Below are 23,004 nucleotides of genomic sequence, written 5' to 3'. Positions count from 1 at the left end.
TGTTTGCACTTCCTTCATTCTGCGCACCCTTTATTTTGCGTAACCTCACTTTACAACGTTTTCATTCTTCCTCGTGCGACAGTTTGCGTGAACGCACATGATGAAAGTGCGTTGTTTTGACCCCCTTTCCGCCTGCACCGTTTAGCAGTGAAATGGGGGCACGCACGAATGTCTATAATGTTAAAAAAATAGCAAAATATGATACAATATGGCACAGTAGGGTACAAATGGGTTGCAATCACAAATATGGGGTGCGGTGGTGATTCCTTCACCTCTTCCGCCCCCTTTGTTAAGGCATACATAATCACGAAAATAAATAAACTAGGGGCGGTTGCACCATGTCGTGGGAAAAATATTGCTATGAAAGACGGGATAAACTCTTACATGCGATACATGTACGTTTATGTGCTCCTTTCCAGAGGGAGGCCAAAATTGGGGAAGCAGACGGCTCCAGAGATATGCCGCTCTCCATTTAGTCTTTCGCTAAAAATTTCATATCAACCCACCGGGTTGGGTATTGTTGCACACTTCCCCTTCCCCCTCCTCCATCGCCCCTGATGCGACATTTCAAAGGAGAAGCAAAGTGTGTGTGTGACTCCTAGAAAGTAGCAAAAGTGTGGAAGCCTTTGGAATATTTGCCATATTCCAGGGGGTCGTCTGAAAATATACGAATGAGCTGATAATATTCTGTGGCAGAAATTGCAATATATATACTGTGCAGAATAAGTTTCATGAGCATCAAAATTTCGGAGCTGGCCCTATCTACGTGTTTAATTTGAAAATAAAACTTTTTTAAAAAATAAGTGACACTGGTCGAGATGTATTCTTCAGCAATGTTCTTTACAGGGGTGTCCAGTTGGATGGTTTCTTCCTTCCTCAAATCAGTTAAGTCCCATTGGTTGAAAATATTGAAGAGTAAATGCAATCTGTACACAATATCGTGGCAGTATATTTTAACGTTTTCCGAATTTATCTGGAACAGTAGGAAAAGACACCTCAACGAATTTGCCACCACGTCGACATCGTCTGTCTCCATGAGGTAAAAAAGTACGTTCATATATTTATGTAATAGGAATGGGAATAATACTGGGTGGTAATAAAAGCATGTAATGATATTTTTACAAACTATTACACATATATCTTTATTGTAATTTTTGAACATACAGATATTTATTAGATTTTGCAATGATTTTATCAAGTTGATGTTTATCTTTTTGTCCAGTTTGCATTTCAGATGAACGTAGTTTTTGATAACTTGGCTCTTCCAGCAGTAGCACCCCTTACCCGTGTAATCATAATCGTTTTCCCCTCCATCGATTAGGGCAAATAATTTGTCTATTTTTCTATTCATATATTTTATATACCAATCGCTTACCTTACGGATGTTTGGCGTAAGACAAGATAGAACTGACAGGGATTTGGCCTGCACATCATCGGAAGGACAGCTGATCAATTTGAAGCAGATAAAAACGAAGTCGTTAAAAAGAGTTTCAACGTTCTCACTCGTTTGTGGAGGAATTAAAGGGAGGTGTCCGCTGATAACATCCTCGCTGAGTTCGTTAAGCGGAATTTCAAATATGTCTGATCTTCCACATTTATTACATTTCTTTGTAAGTTCTCCATTTTTTGCGTCCATCTCGGGGGGCACAGAAATTCTGTTCTTTCCAATCGGGTTTGTTCCTTCCACTATGGAGGAAGAATCTCGCGTCTCATATGACAAAGAGTTGTCTTGTTCAGTTTTCTCGTTGGGATCCTCTTGAGAATCTGTTTTGTTTGTTTTCTCATCATGTAATTCCTCCATTTTTAGGCAAAATCTGATTAGTGCTGATACCATGTTAAGTACGAGGAGGGCAACAAAATTGGAGAAAAAATCCATGTACTTAAAACTCAACGTTTTACACTCGTATGTGCTTTTAAAGACAGCGTAGTTATAGGTAAAAAAATTATTTTTCTTGAATAAATATTCGTGTAGGTAATTCCCCTTTTTGTAAAGCCTACTCCATGCGTAATCCGTGAAGATGAAGGAATTTGCTAAGTTTAGAAAATTCCATTCTTCCACATCATCTACTTGGGTGTATCCCCAAATGATAAGGCTCTTCAATTTGAGCATCAATTCATCCCTATTCTTGAAGATGGCATCCAGCAGAGTCGTTTTTTCCTCTTCGTGAAGGTCGCGTAATTTCGTGAGCGGTTCTTCGTTTAGGGGGGCCCCCTTCGGAATGTCCCCCCTCAAATGTGGCAATTTTTCCCTAAGTTTGGTACCGCCCGCGGTTTCATTCCCATGAGGTGGATCCCCCAAAGTGGTTCCCTCCGCCGGTACACCTATTTCCCGCTTTTCCTTTCCTCTCCCTTTCATGTGTTCCACCTCTTGTTTTTCTCTAATGTGGAAAATTCGTGTGGGAGTCCATCCTCCTGGGGAGTAATAATTCCTTTCCAGAAGACCATGGCAGTTGTTTAGTGTTCTCGACATTAGCTGCTCAATTTGGTTTCCCCATTTATGCTTTCCCATCTTATGCAGTGCGTGAAGCACAAAATGGAAGAAGAAAATGGTGTCAAAAGCTTCCTTCGCGTAAGGATAACTTTGTGAGGTGTCTATAATGTACAGGTACTTGAAGGAGTAGCACTGTGTTTGTGTTTCTTTCGGAATGGGGATTATCCCTGGGGGAGTTTCCCCCCCTTTCGCCGCTTCCCCCTTTGTCGCTTTCCCTTCTGCTGTTACTTCTTCTTTTTTCTTTTCTTTTGATACCCACGCGATAAAGTTGGGGGACATAATTTTCAGTAGCAGGAGAAAGTTGTTCACATTTACATTTTCTGGGGAGTAATTCTGTTGAAATTCTATTTCATTAACTGGATACTTATTGGTGTCAAATGTCGAGCAAATATTTTCATACATTAACTTGAATGTCTTTCCAATTTTGTAGATAATTTTTGTGTCCGAGTTGTTCAGTGTGTCTGAAATGGGGTGAACATGGACTGGAGGAATCTCTCCTGGTCGGGGGCTCTCATCAAAGGGGGCCTCGCCATGAAGAATTTTTCCGCCGTTGAGGGGAAAGACGAGCCTTTCAAAGAGCTGACTAATTTTTCTCAACGTGTGGATAAGTAATTTATCCTCCTTCTTCTTTCCCATTGTACTGCTCCTATCGCAATTAACATTTGAGCACAAATAAATTAGTAAGCAATGTAGAAAAATAAAATCAGGTAGGTTGATGAAGAAATAAAGATTGTGCAGACAATTTAAAAGGTTATACGAATAGGCATTTTTATGGCGGGAAGTGTGCTGCTTTTTCATATGTATATTTCGAATCAGGGCGAGTAGGGACTTTTGCAGGTAGGTGGCAAACTCATGGTTGGAAAAAATCAAAACTCTCAGTGATACGGTGGAATAAATTTCAAATATCTTCTTATTCGTTTCTACGTCTAGTTCCTCATAATGGAGAATAATTTTCTCCAAAAGTGAGACATACTTTTCTGTACAAGATAGTAATTCTTCGTTTTCTGGGTTGCTAATTTTTTCATCTAATTCGTCCATTACGTTCATCTTCAGATTTGGCTTCCCCCCATTTTTGCATTTTGCCAACATTTGTAAAGTTATGTAGAGGTTGTTCGCGCATATCCATTTGGCGACTCTTCCAACTTGGGCCTCATCTTGCTCCACGCACTTCCGTATTTCTGCAAAGTTCAACTCCTTGAAAAGTGCCTCCATTTGGGGTTCTCTGCCTGGGTTGGCAGGTGGCTTGGGGGCAAACGGGAGGTCGCCTCTTCGTGGTTGTTCCTTTGCAGGCTGTTCCTTTGAAGGTTATTCCTGTGTGCAGTGTTCGCGTCACGTTTACACATGAAGGGCTTCATCTGTCACGTTTGCATGGGGGCGGGAAAATCCTTTCCTGTGTGGGCTGCTCACGCGCGGACGCCGTACGGAGGTAGCGCTGCCACTGGGAATTCTCTCCTCGCTTTGTCGAAGTTGAGAAAGAGAAGCTTAACCATAATACCAAGTTTGTCTAAAGCCCCTGCCTCGCGGAGTTCCCCTTTCGCGTCCATACGTTGCGTGACTTGGTTCCCGCGGAGAACGAAATGTGGCGGTATAAAGAGGTGTAAAGCGCTATAATGAGGTGTAAAGGGGTATAAAGAGGGGTAAAGCGCTATAAAGAAGTGTAAAGCGCTATAATGAGGTGTAAAGGGGTATAAAGAGGTGTAAAGCACTATAATGAGGTGTAAAGGGGTATAAAGAGGTGTAAAGCCGTGATGATCAAGTAAAAGCGGAAATGCATGCAAGAAGAAAATGAAAAGGAGTAACAAAAAAATAAGGCGAAATAAAACAAAACAAAAGGAAACTAAAGAACAATAAAAATATTGCAAAATATGGAAAGGCAAAACATGGCAAAACTAAACAAAAATACAAAGTGGAAATACCTTTTCCGTGGACACTTTCATATGTGTACCCACGCGGCAACAAATTTAAGTGGGCGGGAAAAAAGGACACTGGAACGTGAAACGGGGCGTAGTGCAGCCCCCCTTGCTGTTACCCCGGTAGAAGAACGGATGTGCATGTAGAGCGCTCGGGGGCGCACAAGGAGGGGCTCTTTTTCAAGAGCTTCTGAAAACCACGCGCTTCGGGAAATAAACCCTTTCTGTGGAGAAACCCTCTCTGTGGAAGCCAGCCTTTTTGCGAAATTTATACATTTGGCGTATGGCAATCAAAAAGGTGCAATCAAAACGGATGGTGTGCATACTTCTGGCACTGCACACGGGAGCCCCAAGCAGTGCGCAAAAGCGTTACCACTTCAGACACTTAAGTTGATGGGGGGTTAATATAACAAGGAGAAGAGGAAAAAGAAAAAGAAAAAATGAAGCACAGTGGCAAATATATACACCGTGCAAAAAATTCCGTTCTCCCCGTGTCGGAGGAGCACTTTGATAGCTGCAACTGTGGTCGATGTAAAAATAAGCGCAAAATAGAGAAAAAGTTTGGCACTTGTGCGAATGTAAAACTTGAGAGGTGAGAAAAAAAAAAAATGTTACTACAGGCCATAGGGTCCATGTACTTATGCGCACTTGGGAGGTTATTATAAAAAAAAAAAAAATTACTACTGCTACGTGCGAGTCGCTCTGGACGTAATGGGAACGGCCCTATGTGGCGAAGTTGGCCGGCCAAAGGGCCGCGCAAAGAGCAGTTCGCGCATAACGGTGGGTATGCGCCAACATACACATGGTGCACTCACTTATAATCGGAAGTGCACATCGAAGAACTGGCTTAGGGCCCAGCAAATCCACGGCTAAGACAAGGTGCTCCTAATCTTCTCAATTTTGTACTTAGCAGAAAAGTCAAACACTTGGTTGCCGATTTGCAGGACAAGCCCACCCAAAATGCTTTTGTCTATCTTGTACTCTATAAGAGGCTTTAGTTCATTCTTTAATTTAAAAAGAATGGACTCGTGAATTTTCTGTTTCTCAGTGTTATTGATTTCTTTCGCCGTGTACACAAAACACTTAATTTCTTTCCTCTCCTTCATTAGTAGCAATTCGAATTCTTCGATTATCTTTTGCAAAAAGTTTATCCTTTTGGAATCAAATAGAGACTCCAGAAAATTGGATGTTATGGGGTTAAAATTATTGTTATACTTTTTACACTCTGTCTTTAAGAAATCTAATTTTTCTTTATTTTCAATATTTGGAGTGTGCAAGAAATTAAGAAAAGTTTTATCCTGGAGGAAATTGTTTTTTATAAATAATATGTCACTTGATATTTCGTTTATTTTGTTGTTCTTCTTTCCCACATTGTATAAGGCTAAGCTGTATCTCTTTTCGATGTTGTCCCCCATGGACAGATAATGCTCATCTTCCGCTTTCTTTTCTCCCGTTGTGCTGCTGTAGGGCCTTATCCACCTGGCCAAGCCATTTTTCGTGTTGCCCCTTCGGCGACATGGAAAGAAACAGAGGTTCTTCTTTTCCACATGGCAACTCCACCTGGGAGGAATGGCCAAATGGGCTATCGAGCGTTTCAAGGTGAAGCCTTTCATGGTGCCGCAGGCGCAGTCGATCAGGGTTCCTCCGATGGGTGCAAAATGGTACAGAAATGGGGGGGAAAAAAAAGGGGGGATCTAAGCAATTATCCCCAAGTGAAAAGGTATACGAAACTTTCGAGGTAAGCACATCCCTAACAAAGCGATCTTCTCTTCTGCTGTTCCAATTCGTCGTATGCCACATTTACACGCAGCGCTAGCGCAAGTAGTCACTGCTACTCAGGTGCAGTGTACATTTGCCGTATAAAGTAGCAATCACGAAGGGAGGAAAAAAAAAAGTACAAGAGGGAACAAATTGGCGCATAAGAAAGGGAACTATCTCGTAATGCTCATCAAATCCTTTTGCTAAAAAAAGGAAGAAAATCGAGTTACATGGACATATGGGTATAGCCGACGTTTTGATTTTTTTTTTTTTCTTTTTTTGCGCGTTTTCACCGGATGAGTTTGCAAAGAGGGCGCAGTATGCATTCCTCCATATTGACGAAAAAAAAAAACACAGCGGGAGAAACTCCTTTTAGAATTGTTTGATGCAGAAAGTCAATTAAATTGCAGTCATTTTAAGGATAGCCCAATCCCCTGTTGACTCCACATCTTTGTGCTCCTTCTACAAAAACTTCGTAAAATTAGGTGCAGTATATTTAAGGGAGAACACTGGAGGGGGTGTAAATTTTGTAAATAGGAAGGTGTGCGGATATGCGGTTAAATTGTCACTCTGAATTGTGGATTACTTCAAGAAGGTTGGAAAAAAAAAAGAAAAGCAGCAAATCAAGTAACAAATGAAGCACCAAATGAAGCACTAAAAAAGGAGTTGATCATACGTGGGGGATAAAATAGCAAGTGTAAAAAAAAAAAAATAATAAATTAGAAATCCTTTCCATCTGCAAATTTACAAAAACGTGGATCCCCAGTTCAGCCAAAAGGAAATGAGGACTCTATTATGCAAACAAATTACACGCTTTGCGCACACGTAACTCCGAATTGGAGTGTATCAGAGATGGGGGTGATTCACATGGACAAAGCGTAGTAAGCGCTTTATTACTGATGCGTCCAAGTGATGTTGTGGAATCAGTTCATCCCCATTCAAGTAATCAAAAATTTCTTTTTCCGGTAGGCTCAAAAAATTATCTAAGGCGCATATATGTTCCTCCGTGAAAGTATCTTTTTCGTGGCTAACAAAGGTCGATATGATGTGCTGTAACTCTATGTAGCCCAAGGTAGTACATTTAAATAGGACTTTTTCAAAGGTTGGTTTTTCTCCATTTCTCATTTTGACCTTATCGTTTATTCCAAATTTATTGTTCATGTAAATGCGTCTTTTTCTCGTGGGGTGATCAACTATGTCGTTATAGAAGACTACCTCCCCGTCCGCCTTCCTGTTAACTTCGTTGCCCCCCTTGGCTACTTCTTCAGAACATGGCTTCGTCGTAAGTAGTTTGAATAATTTTTTCCTAAAATAGAGGTTTCTCGTTATGCGTTTAAACTTTGTTGGCTTGTACAGTTGGATTGTTGTGAATAAACGGAGGGGAGGCAGGCTTGGGTGCGCTACAATCCGGGGGCTCTTGAGTAAGTTAAAAAGCGTCATCTCATGTGGGTTTAATCGAACCAGCGGCCCTTAATCAAAGTGTACCCATTCGGCTACTTCTCACCTTGATACACTTTTTCATATGCGCATGAGTCTCTCTTTTCCGTATCTCTCAATGAAGTCCACATGGGGCGCTGCAACAAAACCTATCTAAAGATTGGTGTGCTTCGTTCTCTTTTTTTCACAATGATATGTTACCTCATTGGGGGAGAATATGAAAAACAAAAAAAAAAAAAAATTCCTTCTATGGGCATGACGTGTACGCCTATGTAATTCTCACCCCAGTTGAGGCAAAGGGCCCTCTTATGTCGATGTCGCCCCCGGCATGATATTTCAAAAGAGTATCTTGTACCCTCCTCCCCGTCACAAAAGATGCATTCTTAACGCGCCATTTTTTCAGCACAAAGGAGTGGCCAATCAAAATTGCATTATTGTTATAAGCCTTTTTTGTGGGTGGCCTAGATATGTTAATCCACGAAAGGGGCAAAAGGGTGCGGGGTCGGACTGGTGTATGGATTATTTGCCATATCAGCTGTGCGTAGTTCCCTTGTGGGATATTTCCACTACGTTTTGAGTTCACCTATGGTTATCCTTTTCTCTCCTTTTATTTCCCACTGTTTCCCCTTAATGAATAAACTACTGAGTAGACCTTTCGGAAACGCTAGGCGCATTCACACATCAGCTATTCACAGGGACTCAGATGATACAGGTGTGTCAAGGGGGGTAGACGACTAGTTCGTGAAAGGGGCAACTTCAAAGAGGAAGTATACACAGTTTGTGTCCCTACCATATGCAGCGTAGTTCACTTCACTGTGCACTGCTGTACCCCTTTTTTACTTTTTTTTTCTTTTTTTATGAAGATTGTGCTCTTTTCCCCCCACTCGTATAGGCCCGCTTCTCAAAAAGAAGAGGAGATTCTTCGATCTGAAGTTGTTCAGGCAGCACTTGCGAAGACAAAAAACAGAAGAAATTGAAAATGAAAAAAGAGAAATTTTGAAGAGTTGCGCAAAGGATCCCCCAGAAAACTGGGATGTTAAAAAATTCGTCACCAAAATAGAGATAGGCGAAAATATTGACGAAATAGAGAGAGCCTTTAAAAGTTGGACAGACTTCATCACCATAACGCCAAAGGAGTTGTATGCAATGGAGTGCTTAACAAATGAACAGAGAAGGAAAATATGGAAATATGTGAATCAATTTAACCATGGATTATATCCGGAAGATTCTTATGACGATTTTGTTCGCAATTTTCAAGCCCCTCCACTTGAAAATGAAAATAAACCATGGACAAAGGAAGATGAAGAGCAATTGGAATTTTACTTAAATTATTTCGATGTACATTTTGGTGATCCATGGTTATACATTTCTTGGAAAATGAAAAGAACTTTTGATGATGTTCAAAATAAGTATATTGAATCATATTTGAAAAAAAAAAATAAAAATAGGAAATGTGAAATTTGTCTTACCAAATCGACCACTCCTTTGTTAATGAATAGAAAATTTAAATTGGATCCCCCCTTCCTTTTCTTTATTCCTTCTTCGGTTAATTTTCCTCCTATGAGCATATATGATTACTGTAAGAAAAAGGAATCATTATCCGTAAGTAATCTGCGCCGAAACGCGGGCGACGAGGCTGCTCTGCGGAGTGGTTCCTCCCACCAGCGTCGAGTCGAAGATGATGCGTTGTACCCGTCGTACGGCTCCTTTATTTTTTCCCCCAGCTTTCTGCGCTACGTGGATAAGGCTTGTTTTTAGGGCTACCGAAGGGTAACCTAGCTGGCAGTTTAGAACAGCGTCATTTTTACACGGCACCCACTGTGTACGTCGCGCCAAGGTGTCAGCAGTTGCAACAGCATTTGATTTATCCCTACGTTATGGTCTTTTGTAGCATTGCGAATATGTGCTGTTCTGGTCTACATTCCCCATTTGTGAAAAAACTGGCGAACTTTTTTTTTTTTTTTTTTGCCCTGCCGCGTGGGGGAACGCGCGCAATGGCTGGCCATGGATTGGCACAACGGAACGGTTTAAAAAAGAGTCATAAAGGGGGATCACAGCAAAAGGACTAACGGTAAAAAAGGTGTTAAACTCACAAAATGCACCAAATGAACCAAATGGAATTTGCTTCTCACCCGAAATCGCCCCCACCCGCTACTCCTTCGATATGGCCCAGCTGTCCACCAAGTCACCCTCACTCTGCGAAATGAAGTGTTGCGAAATGGAGCTGATCGAAATGGAGCCACAGAGGAAGCATTCCTCCGTCAGGATGTCATCGATCTTCGTCTCATACCTGAGTAGGTCCTTCTCATTCCTGTTGATAAGCGCATTTTTGTAATTATGAAGAGTACAGAAAAACTGGAATAGTTCATCTTTCGGCTTCGAGTTCAGGTAAATATTCAAAGCACAAGTGCTGTGGAAATAATGCTTGCACGAAAAAACATAGAACTTTTTGTAAAAAATTGTCTTCTTGCATATATAGCAAATGTCATTTTTGTCCAGAAGGAGATATTTTTTCCTCAGGCTGTTGAGGTCTCCATTAAGCAGATCAATGGTTTGTAAGTTTTCTTTAATTTCTTCTTTTTTGGCCTGTATTTTTAAATGGTAAATTCCTAGGAGGGAACAAATGTCCTTCTTTAAGTAATCGATAATTGTGTTTTCATTAATGTATGGAAGTATATCCTGTAAATTTAAAATCGAATTTGAATCACGGACAAGGTTAATTATTTCTTTTAAGTTTTTTTCATTTAAATTGTTGGAGATGTTTTTAATAATTTTGAGAAATAATTTTTTTTTTTCTTCTTCATCTTCGCATAGTATTACGGCATTTTGGGCCGTCTTGTAATCCCCCAGTTCGAGGGATTTATCAACGGCTTCTTCGAAATATTTCATAATTATGTAAAAATGGGGAATGAAATTTTCTTTTTTTTTTTCCTTCAAAAAGCGTATAATAAACAGATAGTCGAAATGAATGCCCGACGATTTTAATCTGTTTAAGAAATTTTTTATCTTTCCATCCTCTTCTTTTTCGATGTACAAAATGAGTAGGCAATTTATTACGTGGTTTTTTTTCCATGTGCATTCGAATGTGTACATATAATTTTCTCTTTCTGTCAACGTGTTTTCCTCGATTATTTTGTTCGCAATGTATTCTAAGAATCGGATGCATTCGTCTGTGTGCTTCTGGCCAGTGGGATGTCCGCTTCGGTCGTCTTGTCGCTGATCATCTCGGTGGCCTTGTTCGTGGTCGCCATCACCAAGGTTGTCATGGTGGTCCCCACCGCCGTTCTCATCGCTGATATCCCCCCTTTTGGCCACCTCGCTGCCTTTAAAAAAATAAATTATGACAAACATGCACACAATGACGTCCGCGTAGTCGTCAATCAAGTTGTCGTAGAAAATTAGCATATCCACATATCTCTGTGGCTTGTGTAGGTACAAAATGAAGGCGTAATTCTTTAGCACGTCCAAGAGCACATTCTGAGGGAAGAGCAACATGACGTTAAAAAGGGCAGTGAACTTATTGCTATTGATGTAGAAGTTGATTATATAATTGTAATCGTTACACATGAATTTAAAGAGCAGGATAAAATTTGTCTTGTTGAAATTCTCCAGGATCTGTGCAATAACGTCATTCAGCTGGAAGAATGTTTTGAAGTGCTTCAGCAGGATGATCATGTATACGCTCGCTTCGAGGCATTTGTACGCGTAGATGTCTCTGTACAGTTTTCTCTTCACGCGATCCGCCCTCCAGGTTGGCGGCGTGGTCGAGGCTGGCAGCGTGGTTGAGATTGGCGGGGTTGTCGCGGTTTTAGGCATAGTTGCGGTTTGCTCCTCTTCCGAGGTCAGCGGCGCTGTGGGGGATATCCCCCTTTTCTTCGTCCGCCTCTCTTTCCCTGCGAGGTGTTCCTCTCCCTCCACGAAGATCCTTCTGTACCTCTCGAGGTCAGCCAAAATCAGCTCCTTCTGAGCTTTCAAAAAATTGAAAATTTCCACATTCTTCATTTTGTATATTTTCAGAAGGACGTAAAAATTGTCGCTCTGTGTTAGCGTTTTGATATTCATTTTCTTGCCCTTGGAAAAGTCGAAACTGTATTTTAGATCATTCCTTTCGTCCTTCTCTATGATCTTCTGGAAGAAGCGAATGAAGGATTTTTTTCCGATTCTCAGATACTTGTCATTTTGTATTGCACTCTCTACGTTGTTCTTACGCACATTCGTTATTCCTTTCTGCTGCTTTTCAGCGTTATTCGTGTATTGGTGGTTACCAATGTTGCTGTTGCCTCCTTCGGTGTTGTTCAACGTTGCCTCTGTTGCGATCACATCTTCACCTGCCTCTGCGCTCGCGTGCGCCCCGGTTTCTTTCGAATGGGTCTTTTCCTTCCGCTTCGCCATGTTAGCCTTCTTAGCTTCGTTAGCTTTATTCACTTCCGTTTCATAGACCGACTGGCTGTTCTTTCCGCTTAGTTCGTCATGACTTGGATCGGTCGCTGCTTCCGAGTGGTCACTAGGCCGATCCCTAGGGTGGGGAGTTGCGCCCGATTCTGCTTCATCGGAGGGGCCCAGTTGGGCGGCGCATTTGGAATCCGTTCCACTTAGCTCATCAGATGTTCCACTTGGTGGATCAGAAGTTTCAGTTGTTTGATCAGAATCTACACTTGATTGGTCAGAGGTTCCACCTAGCTGATCAGAATCTACACTTGATTGGTCAGAGGTTCCACCTGGCTGATCAGAATCTACACTTGACTGGTCGGAGGTTCCACATGGCTGATCAGAAGTTCCACTTGATTGCTCGCCTGAATGTGTTCCCACGTTGGCTCCATTTTGGAGCTGCCGCCGAGCGAAGGAGCAACGCGTGATGAGGTACAGGTGCATGTACAGATCGAGAGAGTAGGAGTACAGCTGGATGAGCCATATGAAGAAGACTATCTTGACGACGTTATTATAGCAGTGAATGTTATTGTACAGATGGGACGCCAAAAGAAAGTACTGCCTTTTATGTAAAAAAGAAATTAACATTTCCTCAGTGGAGATGTGTAAATTTTTAAACTGATCAATTTGGTACTTATTACTCTTTAGGATATATTTTTTTATTTTTATTCTTTCCGAATTTGTACAGGACTCGAGGATTTTTGAAAGATTTTTTTTTCTCAGATTGGTCTTCAAATTAGCATACTCCATTTCGCAATCGTCTGGTTGTGTATATTCATTAAGGTAAAATCCTTCCCCTTTTTTCTTATTGACGACAATTTTGAAGATGTACTTGGATGTACAGAGCCACACTTGGTCATCGGAATTGTCCTTCATTATGCGTATGACGTCTCCATACGTTTCGATGGCTAGGGCTTGCTCGAAGATCTTCTTAAGGTTTCCACTGTGAACAATGATTAGTTTTTCTTCCAACAGAAGAAATATGTATAATTCACTTACACACATATCTACAACAGCCGAGACGGTGTTTTCATAAAGTTTGGGTTCTGGGGTTGTCAAAACGGGTTCTGTTGCTTCTTGCTCCGTGGGTAGATCTTCGATATGGCTAGCCAATACATTTGTGTTCCCTTTTTGGCAATACAAGGATTCGTAAAACGATTTGGTAAATGCAAAATTGTTTGCATTTTCGCTTGTCAATATGTTTAAGTCAAGGAAGTTCACAATGACATAGTTACTATCTAGGTACCACTCACTCATGAGCTTGTCTTTTTTGTTCATCTCTTTAGTCTTATTCTCCTTCTCCGGTTCCGATGATTTTCTATAAGGATGGTTACTTCTGTACGTCCCTTTCGTTTGTGCGTTTTTTTTCCGATTTGGGGACTCAGTTGATTTGTGAACTGCCCGCTTGTACCTCTTCGCCGCGTTCATCTCCTCCTCTTGGTCTTCCTCACTAAAAGATGCAAGGTTGATCCCATCGAGTGAAGTGTCCGACTCAGGGGAACAGGACAGTAAGGTGGGCTCCTCCAAATTGTTGCCATCCTGGTTTGGGTTCCAATTGGATCCACTGGAGAGGTAATCTTTCACACGGTTCGCACAGTTCGCACGGCTCGCACGGTTGGAAGTCTTTCCCCCCTTGCAGTTATTAATTTTGCTGATAAATATGCAACAGCCGTTGAGCCAGAAGAGGTAATTCCTATTTCGGATATTTTCAATTTTCAAGATAGACGTCAAGGAGTCTATACAACATTCGTACACCTTCGTTTCGTCCCTTGGTTGGTTCATGTTCAAATTTTCTGTGTTTGTTTTTATTCTCGTTTCCTGGGCATACGTTTCGCTCCTCTCGGTGGGATTATTCACACTGGTGCTTTTGTACGTATAGCTAATTTCGTGCAAACTGTTGCATGTGGTGAAGTAGATAATGCTCAGCATGTTATCATCATTCGTATTTTCTGTAAAGCTGGGCTGGTTTGAAATGTCCAGATTGATCATGCTTATATCCAAAATGGAAAGTTGGCTGTTGGAAAAAATCACTTCATGCTCTCTGCTACTCTTGGTTCTGTTATTTATACTCATTTCGAGTATTTCTCCATCCTTGGTTGCCACCAGAAAAGGTGCAGTATTTTTAACCTCATTGGAATCGTTGAAGCACACACTTGAGATGTTGTACTTTTTTAACTTAGCCAAATTTAGGACAATGTTATATTCAAAGTGGACGTAAATATATTCCTTGTTCGCTAAGCATATAAATCCATGGTAGCATTTGTTGTCAAAAAACATGGACCGAATTTCTGCTTTACTGTTTGTCGTTTTTTTATTGTAGAAGTCTACATGCGAGAGTTCATTACTCTCCAAATAATATTTTATTAAGCTGTTGTTGCACAGGACTAGGTGGATACATTTGTTGTGGATGCTAAAGTGCGTTATTCTGTTCTTCAGCAGGTTGATGTTGCCATTCTTAATTTTAAATAGCTTCAGGGTGAACTTTTTGTCCGACTTGTTCATTTTGACGAGGAGTACGAGGTCGATGTTTGGACTAATTTAGAGCTTCCTCACCCCTTTTCATGCTTCTTCACAATTCACAGTGTGGTATATGTTGTTACTGCGACGGGCTGTATGTGTGTTGGGGTTGTTATTACCTCCGCTGGTATGTGCATATTTGGGGTTGTTTTCTTGGAGAGATTACCCCTTCGTGCAGTTTCTATTTCCGATGGCTCCGTAGCATAGGAGTGAGTGACATACACGCACGCCCTGTGCAGGATGAAAACCCGGTGGTGGAGGAAGCTACCACACTAGTAACATCAAAGTGGGGCGCTTCTTCCCATTCAGTGGCTTCCAAATGAGAACAATGGGGTGTACATAGGTACATGCATATTCACATGCATATGCTGATGCATGTACACGTATCGCTCAGTACTGCTTACTAAAGCGGAGATGAAGTCCCCTTTTGGAGGGCGGGAGGGGAGAGTCTGTCCCCTATGCCCTTCTGCCAAATCTTCAAATATTTGAAGGGGGGGATGCAGTGGCAGCGAGCCCTTGTGAGGCATTCCAAATAGTGCAGAAACGAAAAAAAGGAAAAAATTGGGCCAATAAAGAAAAAGTAGTTTAAGCGAATGCCAAGAAGGAAAAAAAAAACGCGCAAAAGGGCCAATGTTCAAACATACAAATGCGGGGGCATTTTCTAAGAACAGTTTGAACCCCATGGAGGTAGCAGCGACTCACCTGAGAAAACTCCACTCCACAGATGCCGTTAAAAAAAAAAAAAAACGCACCCGCTTTCATCTTGTAGATATGATACGCATACAAAATGGCTACGTTGTAATTTTTTTTTTTTTTATTTCCCTTAATTTAAAGTGGTAAACACAGGCACTGCGAACAAATGGTACGTTTGGAGGAATACAAAAAAAAAAAAAATAAATAAATAAAGGTAGAACAGCGGGGTATGCACAACATGAACTCCCGAGGAAAAGCAGGCGGGAGAACAAAAAGGCGTAAACATGGGCACAAATGTATAAATATACATATGATATGCACTAGGTGCTGATCGCGGAGGCCGCTCCACTGCCCAAGGGGCCAACTACCCACTAGTAATACCCCTCCTTGAGCGAGAAGGCGCCCTTAACCTGCACATCCTCGCCGATTTTCTTCCGCCCAAGGAAGTTCCTGCACACTAAGTACACCTCCCTGGACTCACGCCTAGACGCCTTCGGTTTCGTCGTATTGACGAACTGGAAGATCGTTTTCAAATACGTCTTCAAGTTATCCGTCTGGCTACCCAAGTACATCTTAACGACGTAGGTCCCCCCCATATTTATATACTGCTCCATAAAATTTGTTATGCCTAAAGTAAGTTCACAGGAATTCAAGTGATCGTCAATTTTGTTGCCTACACAAGGTACAGCGGCATCACTTAATATTATGTCGACTTTTTTCCCCTGTAGGATTTCTCTCAACTTGACATCTACAAGGTTATTATCGTTATTGTTATCTTTTGCTCCTCCTATTTCTGCATGTATAAAGTGTATATTCGGTAATGGGTCCATAATTTTTTTATCGATGCCTATAATTTCATTTGAGTAATTCTTCGTTCGTTCTAAAATGACTTGGCACCAACTACCTGGGTAGCAACCAATATCTAATATGATTTTATTTTTCTTGAGGAACATGTATTTATTGTCTAGTTCGATCAGTTTGTATGCTGCCCTACTTCTGTAGTTGTCATTTTTTGCTTTCAACACGTACCTGTCCGTTATTTGCCTTTGTATCCACTGGCTTGAGTGGCTGCTTTTTTTGTTTAACACCTTTGGCGGGGCTTCCTTATACAGTCGCAGCTGCATGTTCTGAAATAGGAAGTTTTTCTTCCCAATTAAATGGAGTATTTTCATTTTTTGCACATAAGAGGTATCTGCTGTTTTGGAAGATGGTCTTCCTGGGTGTTTCCTCGCGGGAGCTCCTTTACTGCACGCAGTTTGCTACGCCCCTCCCCCGTCTGTGGCATCTTTGCCTTCAATTTTTGCAAACCAGTGGGTCTCCCTGCCACTCTGTCTCTCTCTCTGGTTATGCCTCCCTCACAGCACTTCGCATTAGGCCTCTTCAGAGCAGTTCCTACTTTTAGTCCTCCACTGCGTGGTATTCTTACAAAAGCATAATTCCCCTCTGGGTGTGTTGACCAATCTGTGCACTTTCTACATGAACGAGGGAGAGCCAAGTTGTGTCTCCCTATTTCTGTGTTTATCTCCTTCGGCACTTATCTCTGGTGGAGGGCTGCACAAATTTTTTTACATAAATAAAAAGGCTGCAAATAAAATGGTACAACAGGGGTATATAAATATCTATACATATAACACATGCATTTTTTTTTTTTTTTTTTGAAAGGGAAAAACGAACACAAGCACAAGAACGTTTCTCCAATATTGCAAAATTATGGGGAAAAAAAAAAAAAACTAATGAGTCATTATGCACGTTTATATTATGTACTTATGCGTGTGGGCAAATAGTATCCCCCTACCTGCGTATTCCGACCGGCGTGCTTTTGAGGAAAAGTGCATTGTGGCGCGAGAAAATATGCCCCCTACTGTACCATCGCGATGTTTCCAAAAAGGCCTATTTTTCTGGCATCCAGAAAGGGGATCGGCGAGCCCTTCATTTACCTGATTTTTTTCTAAATCGCAGCAGGAATAAACGGGCGCAATTTTTGGAAGGGCAAAGGAAGAAAAAAAAAATATATAGATAACGACGTGCGTACAGATAGATATATACAAAGTGCCTATGTATTGTGAACGTTCTGAGGCAAAAAAAGCCCTGATGAACCAATGGCCATTTTGGGAGGCACGAAAATGTAACCATGAAGAACTTAGTCAAGTTGGCAATTTTGGATTCTTTTCTCACGAGAAAGTATATGATCCCTCGGGAAGGAACAGCAAAGATAATATTTGGAGACACATACATAGGGAAAAAGTTACATATCTCTATTTTTTTTTCTTTTTACTTCCCTTTAATTTTGCCAAGGTTATCCACCGCGAAAAAGCCCCTTTCTTTTTTGTGAGCCCATTTTTGTGGTTGTATGTTTATTTGACCGAATTAAACCCCGTGGTCGTACAAATATAGCTGTATCGCATCGAGAGGACCCCTCGCATGTGAGCATAAAAGTGGGTCGAACTTACTTTCACGAGGGAGCCCCATAGAAAGGGAGGAGTATTCCGGAACACCCCAAATTTCTAAGGGATTTGCAAGGGAGAGGCTTAAAAAGTGAAGAAAAAAATTACGGGGAAAGCAGCGAAAAGGGGAACGGCAAAAGGGCAGGTTGTTAAAACCGCGGAGGGCTATATACACCTACGTCAGTGTGTGACATCTGTGCAGGAAGGTACCTTTTGGTCGTTCTGCGCCCCATTTCTACCGATCCATCCGACTGCCTCCGTTCAACCAAAATGGGATTCTTCAAAAAGAACAGAAAAGGAAGCTTCAACCGAGGCCAAGAAAGCGAAATGAAATTTGACAAAATAATTCTCGGGGGCACATTCTATAAACATTGCGAAAATGACTTAGTGATTAAGAACAAGTTGGAAAATTTAGTTCCCTATTTTAACGGTAGGATATTTCTGGAAAATAAAGAGGAAATAGGAAAAGTGGATGAAATCCTTGGGCCCATTAACGAATTTTATTTTTCTGTTAAATTAAAAGAAGGGATACATGCAAAGTCCTTTTCGACGGATACGAAATTTTTTATTGACCAATCACAGACGCTCCCACTAAGTAGATTTTTACCGCAAGAAAAGAAAGTTCCTCATCAACCAAAGAAGAAAAGATCGAATAGGGAGAAGAAGCAAAATAATTTAACTCCCAATGTGAAGAAGCCGAATAATTTTACTTTCCGGGGTAATCATAAAAATGACAGAGGTGGGAGGAACGACAATAATCAGTATAAAAGGAACAGTGGGAACTTCAGAAATGATAAAAATAATTTCAAGAACAGACCTAACAGCGGTCGTAGGTTTGGGAACCAGAGGGGTCGCTTTTAGGACCAACCCGGTCACTTCCCCTTCGCGCATAAATGTACACCCACAGGTGTATGTCTATATATGAATGTATGTGCGTGTGTGTGTGCATGTATGCCTATGTACGTGCCCGTTTTCGCTTCTTTTTTTTGTGTATCCCATTTAACGCCGCGTTGCAAAGTAAAACCATTTGATGGGCACTCGTGAGGGCCTGGTTAGCCGCGTAATATTTAATTTTTAACTAAAAAAAAAAAAAAGGTGCAATTCGATTTCTTTATTTTTTCCAAGAAAAAAATTTGCCCTTTGAAATTGTTCTGTATAACTGTGTTATTTTGGACGCCGTCCGTTTATACTACTCTTTGGCGAGTTGTCTCATTTTGCCATTTTATGGTTGGCACACAATTGCTTTTCCTCATAAAAGTTGCCACCTCTGGAGAGCCGTGAGCGTGCCAAAATGCACACAAAAAGTGGCTCCAACAATATGGGTTCCATTTTGAGCAAGGAGTTCGACGCCGAATTTTTGCATTTCCCTCATTTTTATTAAACGCGTAAGCAAAGTTGATTTGCATAACAGAAAAAAAATTAACATGAAAAAAAAAAAAAAAAATTATATACCTTGTCGGGTGGGTAAGCGAAATGGCCGAATTTTTTTTTCTTTTCGGTCCATTTCACGTGGCGTTGTGCATGCCCTGCGACGCGGCGGGCTGCGCGGCGTTCCGTGTGATCGGCCTAACTTCAATTTTTTTCCTCGTCCGCGAGATTCTTCGCAAGGGCGAAATTCTCCGCAGGGGCATCGGACTTGACGCCGGCTTCGTTCACCCTGTTATTAGCAATATAGGCACTTTCAATGGGGACAAATATGTTACTTTCATAACCCTTATTTTTCACGATCTTTTTTTTTAAAACTGCCTCTCGTAAAAGTCTATCTATTAAAGGCTTGGCGAGCAAAGGATAAATGTTAAGTCCCTTTGTAACAATTTCTCTATTGACATATTTCGTCTTAACACACAGGTCGTATACATCGTTGTAGAGTTTTTGGATGTCGTCATTAATTTGATTAATGTTGTTTTCATCCTCTTTGTCTATCTGCTCCATGCCCTCCTGACTTTCTGGTGGGTCGGAAATGTTGTTCAGCAGGCTAGTTTCATAACTGTTTTCGGTCTCTGAATTTTTCACGCTATCCTCTTTGGACATGCCGATGAAATTCGCATCTGTGTTTGGCTGCTGCTCCGCGGGGCGGTCGTCAGGTGGGTCATCGGCTGGGTGATCAACCAGGTCTACAGCCGGGTCTACAATCGAGTCTACAACCGGGTCTACAACAGAATCTACAACTGGGTGATCAACCGGGTGTACAATCGAGTCATCCTCTTTGCGGATTTCCTCGTTGAGCTTTTGGTTCGAGTGCCTCGTCTGTTCCATCTGCTCCTTCTGATCCATCTGCGCGAGGCCTGCCTCCCCATCGTGCTTCTTCTCTAAGCGCTCCTTCCCATCGCTCTTATCTTCAACGAACTTATAAAACTTGCATCCGTTCTTGTGAATGATGTTTTCCTTGACCAGCTTATTGAAAACTCTGTCAATGTCGTAGTTGGACACACTGGGAAACCTCTGCTTTATCTTTGTATTGCTCAGAATTTTATATCTAATGATGTGTAGTCTTATTTTGTGAAGGATCTTCTTCTTTTTATATTTAACCATGAATGTTTTCTCCATCGATTTATTGTTTTTTAAATTTTTGTGGGTTAATTTTTCTTTTTTTTCTCTTCTCTTTTTCATGAGAAAGTTATCTTTGTGTGTTTTGATGTAGCTTTCCCTATTTTGGGAGCGCTCCCTCTCTCGATTCCTGTCTCTATCCTTGTCAAGGTGTGCCTTCGCATCGTCCACTCGATAGGAAGAATACAAACGACTGGTATTAGGCTTGGAATTGTTTTGAATTCCGTAGGGCTTATTCAGTTCGTTGGTAGCTTTCCCATTTGTGTTGCTATATGGGGCATTATTGGCACAGGAATTATCATACAATCGGGTAGTCATTTTGTCGATGTTCCTCCTGTAGGGGTTACTACTATAGTAGCAATTTCTCGGTTCGCTTTTATTGTTAACCCCGTATTTGTTTTTCTTTCTCTTACCGTCTTCTATTTCTCTCTTCTCAACCTTTACACAATCATGTTCATCTGCATCTTTGTTTGTCTCGGAGAGCATTTGTCCTATTTTGCTGTAGCATTCGTTATTATCCGAGCTACTACTATAGTCTTGGTCGTTACTGCATTTGATGACTCTGACTAGCGATGCTGATATTTGCTCATTCATTCTGCTATCTGATGAATATGGCGATAACTTTCTTTTCTTTTTTGTTCCAATTTTTTTGCAACTCCTTTTGCTTCGTTTATTCGACCGTTCATCGCTCAGACTGGAGTATTCCTCGTGGTATTCGTAATTAACCTGGGAGTCATCTTCCTCCGTATCGTCGTAATCTTCCTCAGTGTCGTCGTCATATTCATCAGAATAATCATAGTAGGCGTCTCGCTCGTCCTCGTAGCGATTCTCCAGTCGATTACGAGTGTGACCTGTGCGATTATCAGCACCACCTCGGATGGTGCCATTATGCCATTCTACGTCTTCTTCATCAGCAGGAGCACTGTCATCGTCTTCATCATCGTGTGCATCATCGTCCTCTTCATCTTCTTCTTCCTCTGCAAAATCGTCATCATCGATGACGATGCAGTGCTTCTTATCGTTTCCTTTGTTTCTGCTTTTCACTAATCTCTTCTTCAGGAAGGCCCGTCTATCTTCCTCGTACTTGGCTTGCTTGTATCGGTTTTCGCTTCGACCAGCCGCGTGTTTATTCAGATCATGATCCTGGTGATGGTGAGAATCACCATGGTGACCTCCGTCAAAATTGTCCTGATTTTTCGCTCTCGTGGGATGTTCCCCTTCTCTATTATATTGGTAGTAATCCCCATCTGCTATTTTTCCGTACGGACGGCGGTTTGAATTGGTCATATCCCGATTGTCCATCTCGCTGCCGTTGTAGGAACTCACCTGTTGTTCATTACTGGCAGTAGTAGAATTGACAACAATGGAAAGGTAGTGATGACCCGTATCCACCTTTCCAACATAGTCCTCATTGGGGAGATTAACAAATTTTAGTAGATCTTTGCTATCTGGATTTCTAAAGTACGGGGGCTGATAATTGTACGGAACGATTTCATCATAGTAAAGCAGCTTCATCGAGAGGTACGTTCGCTCAGGTAAAGGATTTAACGTCTGTGTGAGTAATACTAAGGATCTTAACAACTCATAGGTATTCTGTTTTGCGTCTTTTTTAAAGCATAAAGCAGTTTCTTTGTTTGTCTTCTTCCTATTTAGTAATCTGTCTTTTATATCTTTCAACCTGTTGAGATTAAAATTTTTTCTTTTTTCTTCCATTTGGCTATCTGTGCATACTTTATTGGGATTATTTTTCGACGTCTCCAATGTGATCCCAATTTTTCCACCCCTAATAGAGTTGTAGGAAAAACTAAATTTATAGCATTCGATGGAGTTATCATATATGTCATTTATGTCTAAGATTAGAATTCGTAAGTATTCTTTTTCTATAGCGTCGAATACTCCTTTTTCAAGCCAATTAATTATCATATGTGCTTCTCGGTTTATGGGTAGAAGTCTCTTTAATTTTAATTCTTGGATGTGTACTTCTTCATAGGCACTTTCTTCAAATAAATTTCGTAAATAGGTGACTAAACTGATCCCCAGTTTGATTATATTTTTTAGCATGTTCACTGAGTCCTGCTTCGTTAGCGTTTCCGACTGGGTGTGTGTTCTGACCGACATGCGCGAAATCATTTTGGCCGTTTTGGGGGTGGGAGTAACGGAAAATAGGAAGTCCAAAGCGAGGTGTACAAAATGTATGCGAACGGCCCAAATGGGCGTCGCCACGTCCGCGGAGGGCAAATGGAAGTTTCGCGCGCTCAACTGCTGGCCTCGAATAAAGGCGCGTCGCTAGCAGCCGTTACAAAATCGCACGACAACAAGATGGTAACGCGCCAGTAATGCAACAGTAAAGCACCAATGACGAGCTGCTAACCCACCAATGACACACTCGTGAAGCGCACCCACGTGGGGATAACACTGCCACGGAAGGAAGCTCGCCCCTTCGGGTTAAAAAAATTGACAAAATGACTTATTAAAAATAATTCACACTCGTGCAGACAACGTATTCCTTCTGGTAATAAAAATCATATATAGCTTTTACCAATATAGTGGAACCTTTTCGAGGATGCCGGCTGTGTGCGCAGGAAGAAACAAAATTGCACAAAAAGAAGGCCAAAAGAGGGGCCAAAAGAAAGCCAAAAGAAAGCCAAAAGATGGCCAAAAGGAGGCGAAAAAAAACTACAAAATATGTGCACACAAGCAGACGCAATGTGTATACACAGGGCCAAGCATACCATTCGGGACAATATTATAGAGCCCCTTAAAAAAAAAAAGAAAAAAA

The 23,004-nt window shown here is 41.4% G+C and overlaps 8 protein-coding genes across 8 annotated transcripts; 2 read left to right on the top strand and 6 right to left on the bottom strand.

Moving 5' to 3' along the window:
* Positions 1-598: 598 nt before the first annotated feature.
* C922_00476 (hypothetical protein) lies at positions 599-3,703 on the bottom strand (the record flags this gene model as incomplete). Its single annotated transcript, XM_008816092.1, has 1 exon — positions 599-3,703. One exon carries the CDS (start codon positions 3,701-3,703, stop codon positions 599-601), a length of 3,105 nt encoding a protein of 1,034 aa, XP_008814314.1.
* Positions 3,704-5,270: 1,567 nt separating this feature from the next.
* On the bottom strand, positions 5,271-6,014 carry C922_00475 (F-type H+-transporting ATPase oligomycin sensitivity conferral protein; the record flags this gene model as incomplete). Its single annotated transcript, XM_008816091.1, has 1 exon — positions 5,271-6,014. The coding sequence occupies one exon, from the start codon at positions 6,012-6,014 to the stop codon at positions 5,271-5,273; it is 744 nt and encodes a 247-aa protein (XP_008814313.1).
* A 991-nt stretch (positions 6,015-7,005) lies between these two features.
* Positions 7,006-7,599, bottom strand: C922_00474 (hypothetical protein; the record flags this gene model as incomplete). Its single annotated transcript, XM_008816090.1, has 1 exon — positions 7,006-7,599. One exon carries the CDS (start codon positions 7,597-7,599, stop codon positions 7,006-7,008), a length of 594 nt encoding a protein of 197 aa, XP_008814312.1.
* A 627-nt stretch (positions 7,600-8,226) lies between these two features.
* Positions 8,227-9,354, top strand: C922_00473 (hypothetical protein; the record flags this gene model as incomplete). The annotated part of the gene is made up of 2 exons (XM_008816089.1): positions 8,227-8,308; positions 8,489-9,354. 2 exons carry the CDS (start codon positions 8,227-8,229, stop codon positions 9,352-9,354), a joined length of 948 nt encoding a protein of 315 aa, XP_008814311.1.
* Positions 9,355-9,747: 393 nt separating this feature from the next.
* Positions 9,748-14,526, bottom strand: C922_00472 (hypothetical protein; the record flags this gene model as incomplete). The annotated part of the gene is made up of 1 exon (XM_008816088.1): positions 9,748-14,526. The coding sequence occupies one exon, from the start codon at positions 14,524-14,526 to the stop codon at positions 9,748-9,750; it is 4,779 nt and encodes a 1,592-aa protein (XP_008814310.1).
* A 1,079-nt stretch (positions 14,527-15,605) lies between these two features.
* C922_00471 (23S rRNA (-2'-O)-methyltransferase) lies at positions 15,606-16,406 on the bottom strand (the record flags this gene model as incomplete). The annotated part of the gene is made up of 1 exon (XM_008816087.1): positions 15,606-16,406. The coding sequence occupies one exon, from the start codon at positions 16,404-16,406 to the stop codon at positions 15,606-15,608; it is 801 nt and encodes a 266-aa protein (XP_008814309.1).
* Positions 16,407-17,948: 1,542 nt separating this feature from the next.
* C922_00470 (H/ACA ribonucleoprotein complex subunit 1) lies at positions 17,949-18,539 on the top strand (the record flags this gene model as incomplete). The annotated part of the gene is made up of 1 exon (XM_008816086.1): positions 17,949-18,539. One exon carries the CDS (start codon positions 17,949-17,951, stop codon positions 18,537-18,539), a length of 591 nt encoding a protein of 196 aa, XP_008814308.1.
* A 711-nt stretch (positions 18,540-19,250) lies between these two features.
* Positions 19,251-22,355, bottom strand: C922_00469 (hypothetical protein; the record flags this gene model as incomplete). Its single annotated transcript, XM_008816085.1, has 1 exon — positions 19,251-22,355. One exon carries the CDS (start codon positions 22,353-22,355, stop codon positions 19,251-19,253), a length of 3,105 nt encoding a protein of 1,034 aa, XP_008814307.1.
* Between the last annotated feature and the right edge of the window lie 649 nt (positions 22,356-23,004).

Source organism: Plasmodium inui (genome assembly GCF_000524495.1).
Source record: "Plasmodium inui San Antonio 1 unplaced genomic scaffold supercont1.2, whole genome shotgun sequence".
Lineage (NCBI taxonomy): Eukaryota > Apicomplexa > Aconoidasida > Haemosporida > Plasmodiidae > Plasmodium > Plasmodium inui.
Note: the sequence above shows the minus strand (reverse complement) of the source record. Positions and strands in the feature narration are given on the sequence as shown.